We start from the raw sequence: 16,992 nt of genomic DNA on the forward strand, positions 1-16,992 counted from the left end.
CTGGAGTACATGAGTTCCTGGGTGCAGTTTTTAACTTTGCAAGACTACATTTCAGGACTTTTGTGCATTTCCCTAAACTCCTATTTTTTTGCTTTAAGGCAGTTCCATCAATTATAACTTAAAAATCCTATGTTGAGTAAGGGTATTACAAAGTGAGCAGTTAGTACCAAACTGTTCTGAGAAACTTAGAAGGCAAGGCTGTACTATAGTGACACACACACAGGTTTAAAAAAAAAAATTTGCTTCAAAATGCAAACACTGCAAGTTAGTTACGGTCAATTTGTAAGTAAAATTTCCTGAGCATAGACAGACCCTTGTCCTCCTGCTGGCTCTGGGGCAAAGCAACTCCAATGGAGCTCTGCTGGACTGCACTCTGCGGTAGCTTTCTCTCCCTCAGAAAAGGAGATCTACAGCATAAAGTGGCTGTTTACAGCAGATAATACAGCCCCAATCTCTACTGGACACCTGTGCCTAATTTTCATGGAGGAATGATCTACATTCTAGTGGCCTTACAAGCAGATCTAAGCACAGTAGGTAGGCTTCTGTAGGGCCTCTGAGAAAAAATGGTAAACGATGCCAGAAACTTAGGCTGCATAAAAATGTTCAAATGATCTGGAAGTCATAGAGCCATAGAGAAGTAGGGCTGGAAGGGACCTCCAGAGGTCATCAAGTTCAACCCCCTGCCTGAGTCAGGATCATCCTTATCCAAACCATCTCATACAACTATGAATTCTACAGAAGACTACCCTTATCCCTAACACAACATAGACCTTACACCTTAACTTGTCACAGGGGAAGCATGGGAACCATGGCAGCCAATGTCCTGCTTCTATAAAATGTTGCCAATATGCTCAAGAGGTCCCTGACAGAGGGCCATGCCCCTGCTACAGAGGAAGGCAAAACCCCCCACAATCCATACCAGTTTGACCATGGGGTAAAACTTCCTTCCTTACCCCAAATATGGTGATCAGTCCGACCCTGAGTGGAAGGGCAAGACCTTCTAGCTAGGAACCTCTGGCTTTGCTCCTAGTAGAAGAATCAGTACATCCCAGGTGAAGTCCAAAGTCTTAGCTGTAGCCAACACCCAGTGCCCTCTGGGGAGGCTTAAAAACACCCTACCACATATAATCCAGGTTTGTTCTCCTGATGGAAAATCAAGGTGTGATGTGAATGTAATGTGTGTAACAGCAGGAAGAAGTAGGGAGAAGTCTGCAGAGCTGTGTTGACTGTTAATTTGGACTGCAACTCCCAGAAATCCCCATGGGCTGGGAGGCAAGGAAAAAAGGAAGAGGAGGCTTGAGGCTGGAGTGAGGGGAAGACAGAGCAGTGTGCACATGAAACCTGGTCAGCCCTACATAAAGTGCACAATCGAGCTGAAGACCTCACTGGTTTGGTCAGCCAGAACTGTGGACTGAAGAAACTAGACTCAGACTCGGCGGCAGCTGTTGGCTGCTGTTTTGAGCACTCTAGGGCTGTGGTTTTCAACCTTTTTTCACTTGTGGCTCCCTAAAAAATGTTAAATGGAGGTATGGACCCCTTTGAAAATTTCAAATGGAGGTGCAGGCCCCTTTGAATTATAAGTATCAGTATTCACATACTTTTTATTGATCATAGTCGTCTTTCGCAGATCCCTTAGGTCCGCAGGCCACAAGTTAAAAATCACTGCTCTAGGGACTAAAGGCTTGTTTGAGGACACCTCAGGAGGTGTTGGGCAGAGCGGGGCGGGGGAAATTTAAGATGCTGAGTATATGTTACCACAGTGTTGATGTTTTTTTACCTTTTACCTGTCCCCTTCCTTTGGCCTGTTGGCTTGTGACCTTTCCCTTGCTTCTTGTGTCAGTTTCTGGGGCTGCAGGGTTGGCACGCAGGGCCTGCCTGAACAGGCATTTGGATTCTGAACCCCTGACAAGCAGAGAGTCTTCAGTGCTGCTGCTGTGCATCTAGGGATCCCCTGTGCACACATGTTAGGGTGCTCTGTAGGCTCCCCAGTGTACGGGACGTCCCTGATTGGCTGACCCAGAATGATCAGTGTCAGTCTGCCTCTCCCTGCAGCACAATGTGAGATCTGTTAAGGGGGTGTGTTCTGGTCCCTGCTTGGCTGGAACAGCAGTCGAGGAAGCAACGCACATTGTCTCCATGGTGGGAAGGTGGAAGGAAAGCAAAATGGGATGCTGGACAATTGTGCTGCATCTTCTCTCAGAAAAGAACATATACAGACATTCTCTCTTCCAGAAGAAACTCTTCTGGGGGCAATTTAACCCTAGCTGTTTGCAGGTTAATTTTGCTCTGGGAGAAAAATGCTGAATCTGTACACTTGTCACTTCCCCTGGGAAAGCAGTGACTTTCCCAGGAGAAAATGGATGTTTATATGGCCTTACTTTCATGCCTACAAGTAAAGGATCTATGTAGCCATTGATATGGCCCAAAGTATAGACAGAACAAAATTTACATAAGGACCTCTGGATTCTGGATGTACAGTTAGGTACATCTGAACTATAATTACTTTTGCATATAGTAATTATACTCTGAATAGAGCATTAGCAATGGGATCAATAAGTCTCTCAGCGGAAAGATAAATCAATAATTTAATTCCAGATTTATTTTCATAGTAAAATTGATTTTGTTTCCAGAACAAATGTCACAAAAACATTGTGGATGCTTCCCTGCTTTATGAACTCTTTCATATTTCACACTGTATGATTTTATGTTCTTCAGTTCTCTTGGAGCTGCCATCATTAAACAGAACAATGTACTACCTTCTGGTGTATAGTAGGCAGAATGGTTAAATATTTGTAGAAATGGGCAAAAAATACATGCATATTCTTGGAGCTTCCTTTCCTCACTGAAATGAGTATTTAAATAAGCAGGTAATATGTAATATTAGTTTTGCTTTGTGGTCAATTTAAGACACTTCCTTTATGCTTGGCACAGAAAAGAACTCCAGGGCATTACCATTCATGTCTGAGAAGATCACTTTCACCAGTACAAGACAACCTGCTTATCTAGCTTAGCTTGCTTTGGCATATACTATAGCGGTAAGAATTTCAATTCCCAGCCCAAAGGAACAGTATCAAGTATCAGTCCCACAGACCATGATGCAGCCAAGTTATTTTACAGAAGGCCAAAATTCACAAGTAAACTAGTATATGCACATTTACTATACAATGAAAGGTATTCTTGGCAATGAAGGATGATCATGCTCACATTTCTGGGAAAGCAGATAAAAGGACAGGCTGGGGGCTGACTGGCTGGGAAACAGCTCTGCAGAAAAGGACCTGGAGGGTTACAGTAGACAAGAAACTGAATATGAACCAACAGCATGAATAACTGGTGCCTCCCATGACTGGGGGGGCACCATGGTGGTGAGTGGCAAGCAGGGACTGTCCACAGCTGCTGGCAGCAGTGTTGGTATGGGGCGGGGAAAGGTAAGCAGCAAGTGGGGACTGCACCACCCCCCCACCCATGCTTCTCCTATGCGTCACCTATGGCCAACAGTGTCCCCTTGTTGCCAGAAAGGCTAACGGCATCCTGGGCTGCATTGGCAGGAATGTTGCCAGCAGGTCAAGGGAAGTAATTATTCCCCTCTATTCAGCACTGGTGAGGCTACATCTGGAGTACTGTGTCCAGTTTTGGGCCTCCCACTACGGAAAGGATGTGGACAAATTGGAGAGGGTCCAGCAGAGGGAAATGAAAAATGATGAGGGGGCTGGGGGACATGACTTAGGCGGAGAGGCTGAGGGAACTGGGCTTATTTAGTCTAGAGAAGAGAAGACTGAGGTGGGGATTTAATAGCAGCCTTCAACTACCTGAAGTGGAGTTTGAAAGAGGATGGAGCTAGACTGTTCTCAGTGGTGGCAGATGACAGAACAAGGAGCAATGATCTCAAGTTGCAGCTGGGGAAGTTTAGGTTGGATATTAGGAAGAATATTATCATTAGGAGGGTCGTAAAACACTGGAACAGGTTACACAGGGAAGTTGTGGGATTTCCATCCTTGGAGGTTTTTAAAACCCAGCTAGACAAAGCTTTGACTGGGATGATCTAGCTGGGGCCAGTCCTGCTTTGAGCAGGGGGTTGGACTAGATGACTTCTTGAGTTCCCTTCCAACCTAATTTTCTATGATTCTTTGACAAAGGTAGTTAAAGTGAGCCTCTGGCATGTACTACTCTGGGAGTGTGAGGTTCTTCATCTTTAAGAAAAGTAAGCACATTTTAGTGACATGATTTCAAAGTGACCTCAACCTGGTCTCTAAAGGTAGATCTGTGTTCTGGAGCCAAAAGTAACACAAATTTTCATATACAAGTATCAAGCATTGCAAATGAGTTGTTTCCATTATAAATCTACTCATTTTCTTTTACCACAATGTAAGAAATTCCTTGGAGCTCAAGTGGTACAATGCTAGTATAACCAAGAAATGGTAGAATGGGTAGTAAAATGGAGGGAAATGGTCTTAAAATGGCCATAAATAAACTTCTGAAATTCTTGCATCAGTCTAATATCATATGCCATACCAGCATGACTGTCCATAGCAACCCTCCAGTGCCTGCTGTGTCGGTTTGGGTATTGCAAACTAGGCTGTAGTAGTTTCCCAGGTTCACACAAATCAAATCCATTGCCATCTGTGGCTATATTTAAATCTGTATTAGAAAGATTATATCAGATAATATTTTCCATAGTTCACACATAGGTCAAGGATCAGGTAATGATTATGCTGGATTATCTCTCTTGTACTATAACCTCCAACAAGCATTTTTTCCAAAATAAAGCTGAAGAGGCCAACAGATTGAGACAGTGGAAAAATCAGTGTAGCTGTCAGAAAAAAAACTGTCAGGAAAAAGAAAATCCCAAACTCAAAAAACTGCACATACCACTCCCCACACAGTGTTGGTATAAAAATCTAATTAGCTCAATTTATTACGTGATTGACAATATTTAAAAGACTATGAATACTTTTTACTTGGTGTAGGCCAAGTGGCCAGGCATATTTTAACCTGCCAGGTATATTTTAACCTGCCTTTTATCTGTGCCCTGTCATCCCCGATCTGTGGCCTGGTATATCCTTGCTGCCATGTCACAGTTGAAAAGTAGATGCATGACCAATTTGTCAGTTTACTGAAAAATATATAACCAGGCTTAAAAATGATGCTGTTCTTCCTGTAAAGTATTGATTTGCTCCTTTCCTGCTTTCTCTCATAAAATTTAGAATAACCATCCATAATAATAGCACCCATTTTACCCATACTATGAAAAGATGGTACCAAATGTACCTGAAGTTATTTAGATTGAGGTATAGTCTTATATTTTGCAATATCATTATGTTTGAGATTTCATTATGTTTGAAGTCCTGTATCATTGTGGTGCTTATGTTTGAGGTGCTGTATCAGTGAGATGCCAGATCATTAAGTGTGAGGAGCTAGGCTTTCCCTTGAAAAAGTGCTTGTGGAAGAAGTATTATATCCGTCCCATACTGGGCATGTTTACACGTGCATTAATGTGCTGTAGTTACTGTGCATTAAGTTTAGTACTTGTAATAATAGTTACTAACTAAATGTGTAGTAACCAGCACTACTGCGCAGTAGCACCGGTACATGCCTTTTAAATGATACTAATGCACAGTACACTAATTCTACTGTGCATTAGCTCAATAGCACAGCTTTTGCTGTGATGTGCTAATGCACAGTAGAATGAATTTACTGTATATGTAGCATTTCATGTAGCCATGCCCACTGTTATATACAAGTCTTAATAGCTCTAAAAGCCTCCAGGGCATAATGTTCTTAAGTGCTGACGTTTGTTTGGTAGATGTGTACCCACACATATGTTCGGAAGGCCTAAGTCTCCGTTCTGTGACACCAAAAGTTATCAGGAGCAACTCAAAGAAGTGAGAAAAAACTCAGGTAGCACAATTTAATCTCTGTTCAGTGGCACTATATCTCGGGAGGTCAATACCAGAAGTAACATATCATTTGTGCATAAAATGTCCTTTACACTTCAGCAAATGTTAGAAAGGTATTATTGAAAGTTGTTAACTACTGACACTAAGTAAACAGTAGTATAATAAAATTCACAGTGTCAAAACAGGTTCTGTTTTGCAAATCTTTTAGGCTAAATTAGGTGGTGGTTAAAATGTTTACTCTGCTTTTCATATAATCATAACCCTTAGCTGTACAAATATAAATGTACAAGGCATTCATAAAATATGACCCCAACTCACATGTGGCCAATTCCAGTAAACAACAACAGGAATTCCACTGTAAGTGGAAGTCTTAAAGGAAAATTGTCAACTTGGTATATAGTGTAATTTTTAAAAGATGTTAAAAACATTTGCAGGTCCGCCACCTGACCCGAGGTGCTCTGTTAGCTGTTGCAGTTTTAAAAATATTTTTCTTGCCCATTGCTACTTGAAAGAGCCACAGAAACAAACAACAGGGGGAAAAATGATAATCAGGGAAGTGGTAGAAGTGACTCAGACCATCACCATTAAATGCCCCAAGTGAACAAAACAAACAAATGGTATTTTCTTCAATTTTATTTTCCTCAAATTTTGTCATTATAGTTAGCCCAGGTGTTCCTAGTAACAAGATCAGTCAAATCAATTCAAACAATGACCTTTTCACTCAGAAGGGCTGAGAGTCTCCTCCCTTATTTAATTCTGAGAGTTAAGTGTCCATTTTTACAGTTAGACTAGCTGTTTCTCTTCCTTTCCAAGATGTGTCTGTTCTCTTTTTTCTTAAATTCCCTCAAGAAGCCCATCCGCCAGCAGTGGTAGAAAGGAAAGGGCACTGGAGTTCTTACTGCAATATCATCTAACATATTCCTCTCTAAGTTCACACGTTGTGGATTTTATGGGATGATTTGGTCTTTGTCAGGATAGTAAAATCTTATTTACATTTATTTAGTTCTGACAGAAGCCAGCCCTACAAAGTCACCAGACTAGGTATACATCCATGAACTTCTGGTGGCCCTACTGCTGCAGCTGTGTCAGCAGAGCACAAAGTACATCCCGGGAAAGCACCACAGCTGAAGGGACCACCAAAACTGGCAGAAGGCACAGGAGTATCTACACATGCCTTCTGTGAATAGCAACAGAAAACTTATTTCACTTGGGAGAAGTGTTTCAATTCTGCTGGCAGATGAGGGGCAGGGGGCTTCTGGCACCACAGAGAAATTTTAAGGAGATCCAAGTTTCGCTGGCAGAACACTGAAGTGTAGAGTAGGCCTTAAAGAGAAGCATCCCTGGACAAATGGCGCTGGCCACAAGAGCAAACTTGGTATTTTAAATACAAATTAACAGCCAACTGATTCAGAATGGCAGTGTTTTTACATTTCTAACTGCTAAAACCCTAACCCTGGATATTTGCCTACTCCCATACATGAAGCTATTATTGAGATCAGTAGGGGTGCACCACTGAGGGACCTGGGAGCCATAACTGACCGGCTCATCCAGGGGGCACAGGGCAGTAGGGAAGGAGGTGGCTCCCCACCACTGTGCGCACCCCCAGGGTGCAGGCTCAGCACTAGGGGCTGCTCTGGCCTCTTCCTGGCGGGAGGCTGGGCCAGGGCTGTGCTCAGGGCAGGCAGTGGCAGTGCTGGGGGGAAGGGGGGGGGCTACAAGGGGCTACGGAAAATTTTGGGGTGACTGTAGCCCATCCCGTATCCTCCCCTCCCAGTGCCGCTGCCGCCCACCCCAAGTGCAGCTCTGGCCCAGACCCCCCACCGGGAAGAGGCTGGTCCCCTGGCCCTGAGCCCACAGTGGGGATCCCGCCCTCACCCCACGCACAAATCTAGGTGATACATGCCTCCCATGGGGGCACGCGCAGCAGCAGGGAGTTGTTTCCCCTCCCCTCTCCTCTTCCCGGATGAGCTGCCTGCAGCTCCGCACCATGCCCTACCTTTGCTGGGCAGTGCCTGCCCCTGCCCCACTCCCTCCTCCATGGTGGGTCACCCTCCCCACCACCGCAGTTACCAGCCAGATGCTGGTCTCCAAGTTGCTGGGCTGCATTCCTGGCAGTGTGCATGCTGTGGCTGCGCGCATGCATGCAGCATTTACTGGTGACATTATCGGGTACCCTGGCTAAAAAACTCCGGCTGCTGATAATGTCAATTTTCCTTTTATTGCTGCCGATTTGATATGGACTGATATATCAGTGCACCTCTAGAGAACAGTGTGAGTTTGTGTTTTGGGGAGGGGAAGAGGAGGTATATGTAAGGATGCTTAAGAGTTACTGGATTTCAATACATTTCCACTTTCTCACTCAAGAGAGACATGTGAACCATTTCCCAATAGCAGTAGAGCCATGATCTAGACTCTAGAAACATTGACAGTTCAAAAGAAGCAAATTTTCCATTATACAGACTACACCAAAGCCTATCAAGAAATCAATTTCTTTAGCTTCAATAACATTTGTCAGCTGAGACTCTTAAAACCAGCTAAAAGTTTCTTAATGGGAGCATTCTGAAATACTTGGAAATGCTCTTAAGAGCAGAACCCACAGAGTCAAGTTCCAGCCAGCATTCAAGGGGCCGCTAATTTTATGCAAGTTTACTCATTTATTTATGTACACATGGTAATTGGGTGCTTAATTACTGAATATGCACATCCAAATGCCTGTTTGCATTAAAAAACCGTAGTGGAAATTTACCCCACTGCAGAGACCAGCACTAGGCAGAAAATTTCCAAAAGTGTTCAGCTCTTAATTCAGGCACTTCAGAGAAATGACCACATTTTCAAATATGTTCACTTCTCAATGTTTTTCTCATTGCTCTCAAAAGGAACTGGCTGTGCGCTCACTTTGCATTTCTGCATTTGACAATCTGACTCTAGTTATGAATGTTGAATGCTTAGGAAAAACTCTCCCTATGTCCCTTCACCATTTAAATTCCATTTAATGATTCAAAATTGGATTCAAGGGGATTGGATTTAAGTGGTACATGAACAAGATGCTCTGCAAAGGAATGGATTACACATTATGTCACATCTGTGTGACACTCAGAATCTAAGGCTACATATACATGTTCAAAAGATCTGGGATAATTCTCCCGGGTTTGTTTTCTTGGAAACTTACCTAGACACACCTGAACAGACGTTTGTGTGCCAAGCTGCTGAGCAGTCAGGGGGTCCATTTGCACACATCTCTGCCTGCTCTGCAGCCTCCCAATCTGCCTGGCAACAGATACAGTAGTGCACAAGGCACCCCTGATTGGCTGAACCAGGCTGCCTTGCAGGCTGTGTCTCCCTGTAGTTAAATGTGGGGACTGTAAAAGGGCTCCCTGCTCATCTGGGGAAGTAGAGTCCAAACCAAGTGACACAATGTCTCCCTGGACCTATGGGGGGCAGCTGGGAGCAAAGCATGCTGGGATGCCAGAGGACTGTGTTGCAACTTCTTTCAGAAGGTACATATACAGAAGTTTGGTCATCTGGGAGAAATTCACCTGGAAGCCATTTAACCATCATTGTTCCCAAATTACTTTTCTCCTAGAGTGGCCATTTTTGCTCTGGGAGAAAAATCCTGTCTGTAGACTTGTGGCTTCTATTGGAAAAGCAGCAACTTTCTCAATAGAAACCAAATGTCTGTACATGATCTCAGGCAGTAGGCTCCAGTAAAAGACAAGACAAATCTTGGCTTTCATTTTAGCATAAAGTAAGTCTATAGCTCTTTCTGATGCAGAGGAAGCACTCACAATGTGCCAGTCAGTTATTTAAGTCGATTTTCTTTAAGTTAAAATATTCACCAAAGTTCCTTAATAAACAAACACATAGTAATACTTTCCAATGGATTTCTGTTAATATAAGGATATGCCCTTGAATCGGATAAAATGATGCATGAAAATTGCGGGGGGAGGGGGAGGAAGGTAGAGGGTTGTTTGTGTTATTTGATCTTTAACTGCAGGAATTCGTTTGGTTTTGCAAAAAATAAAATCAAATGAAAAAGGTATTTGCTGAGGCATTTCACATGTTGTTATTATTTTAAATCCACTCTCAGCCTACCAGCAGACAGCATTATACTGTTTAAAAACATGACTGCTTCTGAGAAACTCCATACTACTAACAGCACCCAGGAGAGGTAGCAATGGTTGGTAATAATTACTCTGTATTAATCACCAAACTCTATTAATGCTTAAATTGAGATTCCAAGGACTCCCCTAAGCTGCGGCCCCTGGCATATAGATGCCGAGGCAAGCCAAACTATAAATCACAGTGAAGCTCACGATTGTATAGTGCTTTAACCTTAATGTGTACATGCCAGGGAACTGAGTTAGAACTATTCTAGGAATTATAATTTTGAATTTCTGGATTTCATTTCTTTCAGTTTATATAACAGAAAAAAAAATTACAACAACAAAAAGAGCATCTGTCCCAGACTGTGCAATATAATGGTCTGGGCTGTAATTTTTTTATTATATTAGAATGGTTGTGTTAGAATATCATCTTTAATAAGTTACCCAAACATGGCTGTCCATTTTACAGAATGACCAAAGAATTGTAGGTGATCAATTTATTAAAAAGCAAAAACAAGTAGCAAAAGTCTTAAAACTGGAAGTGAGTGATAGGGAAGACACAATAATTGCTTTAGCATTAAGTTAGATATCGGGTGGGCCTGATGGGCAGTGCCTGGTCCCTCCGAAGGCCAGGTTTGACCTCTAGCCGTGATCCATTGCCTAGGGCAAGTGCGATGGCCATGTGGATGGGGATGGGGAGCAGCCTGGCCTCAATTCAGCTGTGCAGAGGGAAGGGGGCATGGCCCAGCCCCAACCCAGACAGATGGGGAGAAGAGTCTGACCCAGCCCAATCTGGCTGTGGGGAGAAAGGGTGTGGGAATTTGGCAGCAGTGGAGGGTGGCAATATTAATGGACACCGTTCCCCCACCACCAAATTTCCTGCAGGTCCATCTGGCACATGGGCTAGAGGTTAAGCACCCCTGAGTTAGATCATCTCCCTCTGAGCCATTCCATGGTTATGCTTAGGCATCTACCTAAATTGCAGGGGGGCTTACCAATTTTTACTGGTTGATCGCAGCGTTAAGTTCTAATTGTGTAGTCATTTTATGGCAGCCCTGCCCCTTGGCACTGACTGGCAGAGGGCCCCGATGGGATGGGGGAGTGGCTGCCATCTTGTCTGCCACCCTTCATGCTGCCCCACCAGCTGGTGCCTTCCTCTCCTGGCAGCAAGGACCACTGGCTTCCAATAGGGAGCCAGCATTTAATTTTTATTAAATTTTTTTTTGTGTTGATTTTACAAGTTTTGTGGACAATCCCATATTTCATGGTTTCTGCAAAATCCATGAAACCACACATTAAACAGATCCCTAGTTATGCTTCTTGGTTCACATAAAGTAGTTCTGCATTTTTCATCAGTATTTAGTATATTGTCTATGCTAGTGTTTCTCAACCTTTTTAGACTCGAGGCACCCGTCAGAAAATGCTAGCTCTTAATTTTCACTTGTTTTTTGACTACAGAAAAATAGTAGAACAATTCTTCTCTTTCAGAGAACTCTTAAAGACCACAACCGGTCAGCATGTTTTTGACCATATGGATTCCTCTTTGAAATTTCTGGGTTTATCTTGTTAGTCATGTTTGCACACCTAACAATGCTGTCATCGTATGCAGCACCCTTGTAAGGATCTCAAGCATTGGTGACGGGACAGGGGAGTCTGTGGGAGTGTGTGTTCCCCCATATTCTGTGCTAACAGCATGGCATGGGGAATGGGCCTACAACCTGACCAAAGCCAGGACCCGGCAGCAGTGGGGGTGGGTGGTGACAGCATTGACATAGCATCCACACCAAAGGTCCTCTACAGCAACAGGGTTAAATCATTCTTTGCCATTCAACAGCTGGCAGAAGATGAGTGTAGCCACTTTTTGGCCTCCTGGCTGCTGCAGTCCTATCAGCAGTTTGTGCTTTCCCAGGCTATACTTCACAACTGCTGAGTGCAACGTAGCAACAACAGAACTACCACTGGGGCTAAATACAGGCAGTCAAAAAGCCTGACGCTGAATCAATTCAGTGTTTGCGGGTTCCTCTAAACTGCATAGATTGAACTGATAAGCAAGTGAACTGATGTTCACTTTTCAAACAGGAAAGGCAGCCAGACCCCTGCAGTGGCCCATATCAGTAGCTGGCGGGTGGTAGAGCAGGCATCCCAGCCTGCTGGCCACTGCAGAGAGCTGGGACTTGATTGATTCCCCCAGCCACACCCCCACCTCAGCCTTTGGGTTGGCTGAGGAAGGGATGGGAGGAAAAAACCCACCCCTCCAGCCTGGCATTGGACCCCAATACAGGAGCAGCCAGGAGCAAGGTTGGGGGGAAGCCCAAACTGGGGGCTTTGCGCTACCTGTCCAGAGCCAGGAGGGGTGGAGTCCCCAAGCCATGTCCCCCTCCTCAGTCTCCAGGCTGGCTGAGGTGGTAGGGGCGTGGGAAGCCCATATTGGGGCTTGGCTACGCCTGCCCCCACCTGGAGAGGGGCTGAAGTCCCCCACCCACATCCCCCTCTTTAGTCTCTGGCCAGCATCTCCAAAGCGTGGCTGGAGACTGAGGAAGGGGCATGGCTAGGGGACTTCAGCCCTGCTCCAGACTCCTGGCTCTGGGGCCCTGGTGCGGGCTCCCACCCCACCTTCCTGCTGGGCCAGAGACTGGGGAGGGGGCATGGCTAGGGGACTCCAGCCCTGCTTCTCACTCCCAGCTCTGTGGGCCAGAGCCAAGCCCTGGTTCACGCTACCCCTTCCCCCTGCCCCCTCAGCTGGCCCGGAGACTGAGGCGGGGTGGGGGGCATGGCTGGCGAACTCCAGCTCTGCTCCTGGCACCCTAACTCTCCCCCCTGCCCCTCTACGCCAGGCTGCACTCGGCTATGGGTTGGGTGCTGAGCCGGAGGGATGGGTTGTTCCCCTCCACCCTCTTCTCAGCCAGCCAGAGGTGTGCTAGTGCTCTGACTAGGGAACAGAGGGGCAGGGCAAACCCTGCTCAGCCAGAGAAGACAGCACAGCCCAGGGCAGCAAATCATCCTGGGATGCTGTGGGATTGTTAGTTAACTTGAACCAGGAAGGGATCTTGGACAGAAGTTCCGTAAACCAGTTTGACCTAAATCAGTTAAGTCTGATATTACATCCAACCAGGTTTATCTTAAACCAGTTTCAGCCATTTTGAAAGCAGTTTAAGTGCACTGAATGTCTGTTTTGTTACAGGTTTAAACCTGTTTCTGATCACTGAAATGTTTTTATGTGTAACTTCTGTCCCTAGCCCAGGGCACAGACTTTTTCTTCACAACATGCCTGTGAGACTACATGGTATCATCTCCATTTTACACTTGAGGAACCTTTGGCACTGAGTGATTAAAGCCAGAAGTGTTCAGTAGTTTTAGGTGTCCAACCCGAAACACTTAGGACTTGTATTACAACTTTTTAAAGGTTCCAATAAACTCCCATGCTTCAGCTGGATATTTGCAAACTGAGATTTTTTTTTTTGGAGGCTGATAACCAGGAATCTTGGTTCTCTCTGATTTTAAAAAATCCCCAATTTTCAGTTTATGAGATGTAACCCAAAATCCATGATTTTCCATGATCGAAATAAAACACCACTAAAATAAAATATAAATTAGTGGTGTTTCATTTTAATCACAGAAAAATGTGGATTTTGGGTTACGTTTTTAACCTGAAAATTGGTGATTTTTCTTTAATCAGAGAAAACCAGGATCCCTGTTGATAACCCAGCTAAATCTGAACACATTTTTCAGCAGGGCGCAAAAGGCACATTTCTAAATTCAAGGTGATTCCTTCTGCCAAACCAGAATAGAAGCAATAACTTTTTAACAAATCCCTGTATCCTTTTTTTTAAACATGCAAAAACAGTGTATTTAACCTAATATTAGTTTCTGAAATGGCTGAGCCCTTTCAACTGAAATATTCCAAATAAATTCAGCCTCACATAGATCCCCACCATGAAAAATTTATTCTTAAAAGTTAGTGTTTAGCAGCTGAAAACAGGGTCATATAATGAAAAATGCCAGGCATCTTGAACTATACAAGCAATGTCATCACTTCTGCCTTTAATAACCCCAAAGAATTGCACAAGTCATCAGTGAATTCAATAAATACTGAACATAAGTCCTGAATATGCAATAAAAATGACTTTTCAAGCCACAGTAACTTATAAACTTAAAGTGATAAATGCATATAAAATGTATAGGGGCAGAAGTTACACATAAACAGGTTTAAGTGATCAGAAACAGGTTTGTGTTGGAAACAGTCTTGCAGAAGTCAAAACTAACATCTTCGTAAACCAACCTACATTTTTATTTTGTAAATGTATATCTATTATTCATCATTTATTTTTTTGCCATTAGAAATATAAATTAGCTCCAACTAAGGGCAAGTTTCAGCTCAGGAATGCTTTTATGATTGAGTTATAAAATACCAGAAATGGGAGTTCATAATGGAATTTCAGGTGGATCCTTCTTAAGTCTGAATACAAAACATTACTATTTAATTAGAACGTTAATTTTTACTGTGTAATTATAATACTTATTTTATAATACTTATTTAATAATAACACAACATAGTATAATTTTAAACTGTGTGATTTTGTTTTCTTCTCCAAGAAGCCCAGTAATATTCCGGTTACATGCTTTCTGTAATCAAAGGAAATATCAACTGAAGCTGGTGAAGTGCTTCCTAAAAAATGTGTTTTTATTACTTGTACGTACCCAAAACGAAATCCAACACCTGGCAAAATGCCTGCCTGTTTCTGCGGTATAAAGAGAACATCCTGGTAGGATCAAAACTACATGGAACTTTGACAAATAAGGTCTGTCACAATAACCAAGGGTAAAATCCTGGCTCTGGTGAAGCCAATAGAAAAACTCTCATTCACTTTCGGATTTTACCTTAAGACATTCATCTTATAGTCAATTCTACAGGCCAAAACTTGCATCTAAGTGAAACATCTGGTTGCACTGAAGCACAGGCTCTCCTAAGGAATATCTCCGTGCACAATCAGGACCCCAAATGGGTTTGCTATTAACTATGATTTTTAAGCAGTCTTAAAAAGCAGACTTCATTTATTTCTAAAAATCGTATTTCTTTTCCCTTTAACATCTTCAGCACTGATACTTGCCTCATCATCCAGGCAATAATGCCAGTACCCATCTGAAGTGCTTGCACATTTAAGAGGCCTACAAACCTACTCATATAAAATTAGTTAAAAGCAATTCAAATAATGATCCTAACAGTATTCTGTGATAGTGCACTCACTCCGTTGTACCTCTCACTGGTGGATAACATTTTCTCAATGCTAGGATAGATATGGCTGGAAGCAGATGTACAAAATAACTACCTTTTTAAAAAGGAAATTGTCTAAAGAAAAATATGGAATTTTATCATTTCCTTTAGTTTGAAACTAACTGTATATGGTACATGTATTTATTTATGCATAGGGAATATATTTTGTTGTAGTGGCTTATTTGATATTACCAGAGTCTGTACTGCTTTACCTATGGTTGTTTTTGTATTGCAATTGTCTGTACAGTCCTCAGAGAAGATTAGTGACAATATTATTTTATCAGCATTATAATATGTTTTGTTTGATTGTCTGTTCCCTTACTTTACTATTCTAAAAGAAATGCTCTCATTTTTATGTTTTAACCCTGCAGAAAAAAGGTATTTAGTGTTTTGACTTGGCTTCTCCATCACCAGTTTCATACTCTTGTTGTCTTGTTCCAAAGATGCCAAGTAGGTGTGTGGCCCCTCAAACAGCTTGACTGTGGCCACAGGGGGAAGCAGGTGCTTTAACAACTAAGTTGGGTCATTTAGTATTGGGTTGCTGTTTTATATGCCTTTCTAGGATGATATAATCTTCATTGATGTTGCTTGGAAACAGGCAGAGCTGTGCTCTGAGCATTTTGTCACTAGGGGAAAGATGGAAGGGTGGGAACTGGGCAATTCAGAAAACACAATTATGAGGCTTTTAGTCTTTTTGCTTTATCCCATGCTGACTGCTGTTAATAATAAGCAATATATTTGAAGTGCCACATCCAAATTGGGGCAAGGGGGAAAGAGGAAAATTCAGAAACTCAGCATTTGGTGGGGCGGGTGGTAAAATCTACTTTATCCCTTTGTAATTCTGGCAGCTGATTAGACTGTTTCCCTGATGCAAGGCTGCAGGGACAGGAGGGGAAGAGAGAAAGGAATAAAAAAGAAGAGTAACACTCACCAGTGACGCGAATGGATTCCAGCATCATTCCTCCCGCAGTTGTGTGGCTGGGTGGGTGGGTGTGTCGGACTGTCACTCTGCCTGTCTCTCTTGCTCGCACACCCAGAAGATGCTCCCTGTGCCAGGCCCCAGCATGGAGAGCTGAAAGGTACCAAAGGAAGTATGTAGTGTCCCCTTTTGTTAGTGGGGGGTGCAGGAGGAAAGGGCTGAGGTGGCTGCAGCAATGGGGAGTGTGCTGGATGCCCCCTCCCTCCCCCCGCCCTCGATAGCAGCAGCAGCAAAAGCAGCCACCTCTCCTATTCCTCCTGCTCCTATTGCTGCTGTTCCTTCTTCAGAGCCAGGAGCAGCCAGAGAGCGTGGCTACCTCTGTTGCCAGGACACCCATCGCCTCCTTCTTCCATGGCCCACGGCAGCCTTGGTGGGGAGCAGGAGGCAGCTGCTGCGCAGAGCTCTGCAGAGCTGGAGACTACACATCCCAGGCTGCAGTGCTCCCCCTTCATCCCTGCACACCTATGTGCAACTGGGAGCAAGGGGGAGCATGGCATGCTGGGATTCGTAGTGTGAGGGTGATACATCCCCCCCCCCCACCCCAACAACCCAGACTGAGGGGGTGGGAGGGCTCTCTGAGGTGGCAAGGCAGTATCCCTAAACTGCCAGTGCCAGACATCCCAACATCTGAGGCAGCCCGTGCAGTATGCAGTGTAATGGAGATGGGCACAATCCCCCCTGGCAGCTCTTCTGCCTTGTCAAGGGAGCAGAAGTAGAGGCACAGACAGAGCAGGATCTTTCATT

The 16,992-nt window shown here is 43.9% G+C and overlaps 1 protein-coding gene across 1 annotated transcript in view; it reads right to left on the reverse strand.

Annotated features, from left to right (window-relative positions):
- The window catches only part of KIAA0895 (KIAA0895 ortholog), a 51,304-nt gene extending 34,703 nt beyond the window's left edge, over positions 1-16,601 (reverse strand). Inside the window, exons 1-2 of the mRNA XM_025200607.1 lie at positions 16,565-16,601; positions 16,201-16,341 (exon numbers count right to left, since the gene is read on the reverse strand). Of these exons, the coding sequence (XP_025056392.1) occupies positions 16,201-16,341; positions 16,565-16,601 (178 nt within the window). The remainder of the gene's footprint in view (positions 1-16,200; positions 16,342-16,564) is intronic.
- Between the last annotated feature and the right edge of the window lie 391 nt (positions 16,602-16,992).

This window comes from Alligator sinensis, unplaced genomic scaffold (assembly GCF_000455745.1).
Source record: "Alligator sinensis unplaced genomic scaffold, ASM45574v1 scaffold86_1, whole genome shotgun sequence".
NCBI classification, from domain to species: Eukaryota; Metazoa; Chordata; order Crocodylia; family Alligatoridae; genus Alligator; species Alligator sinensis.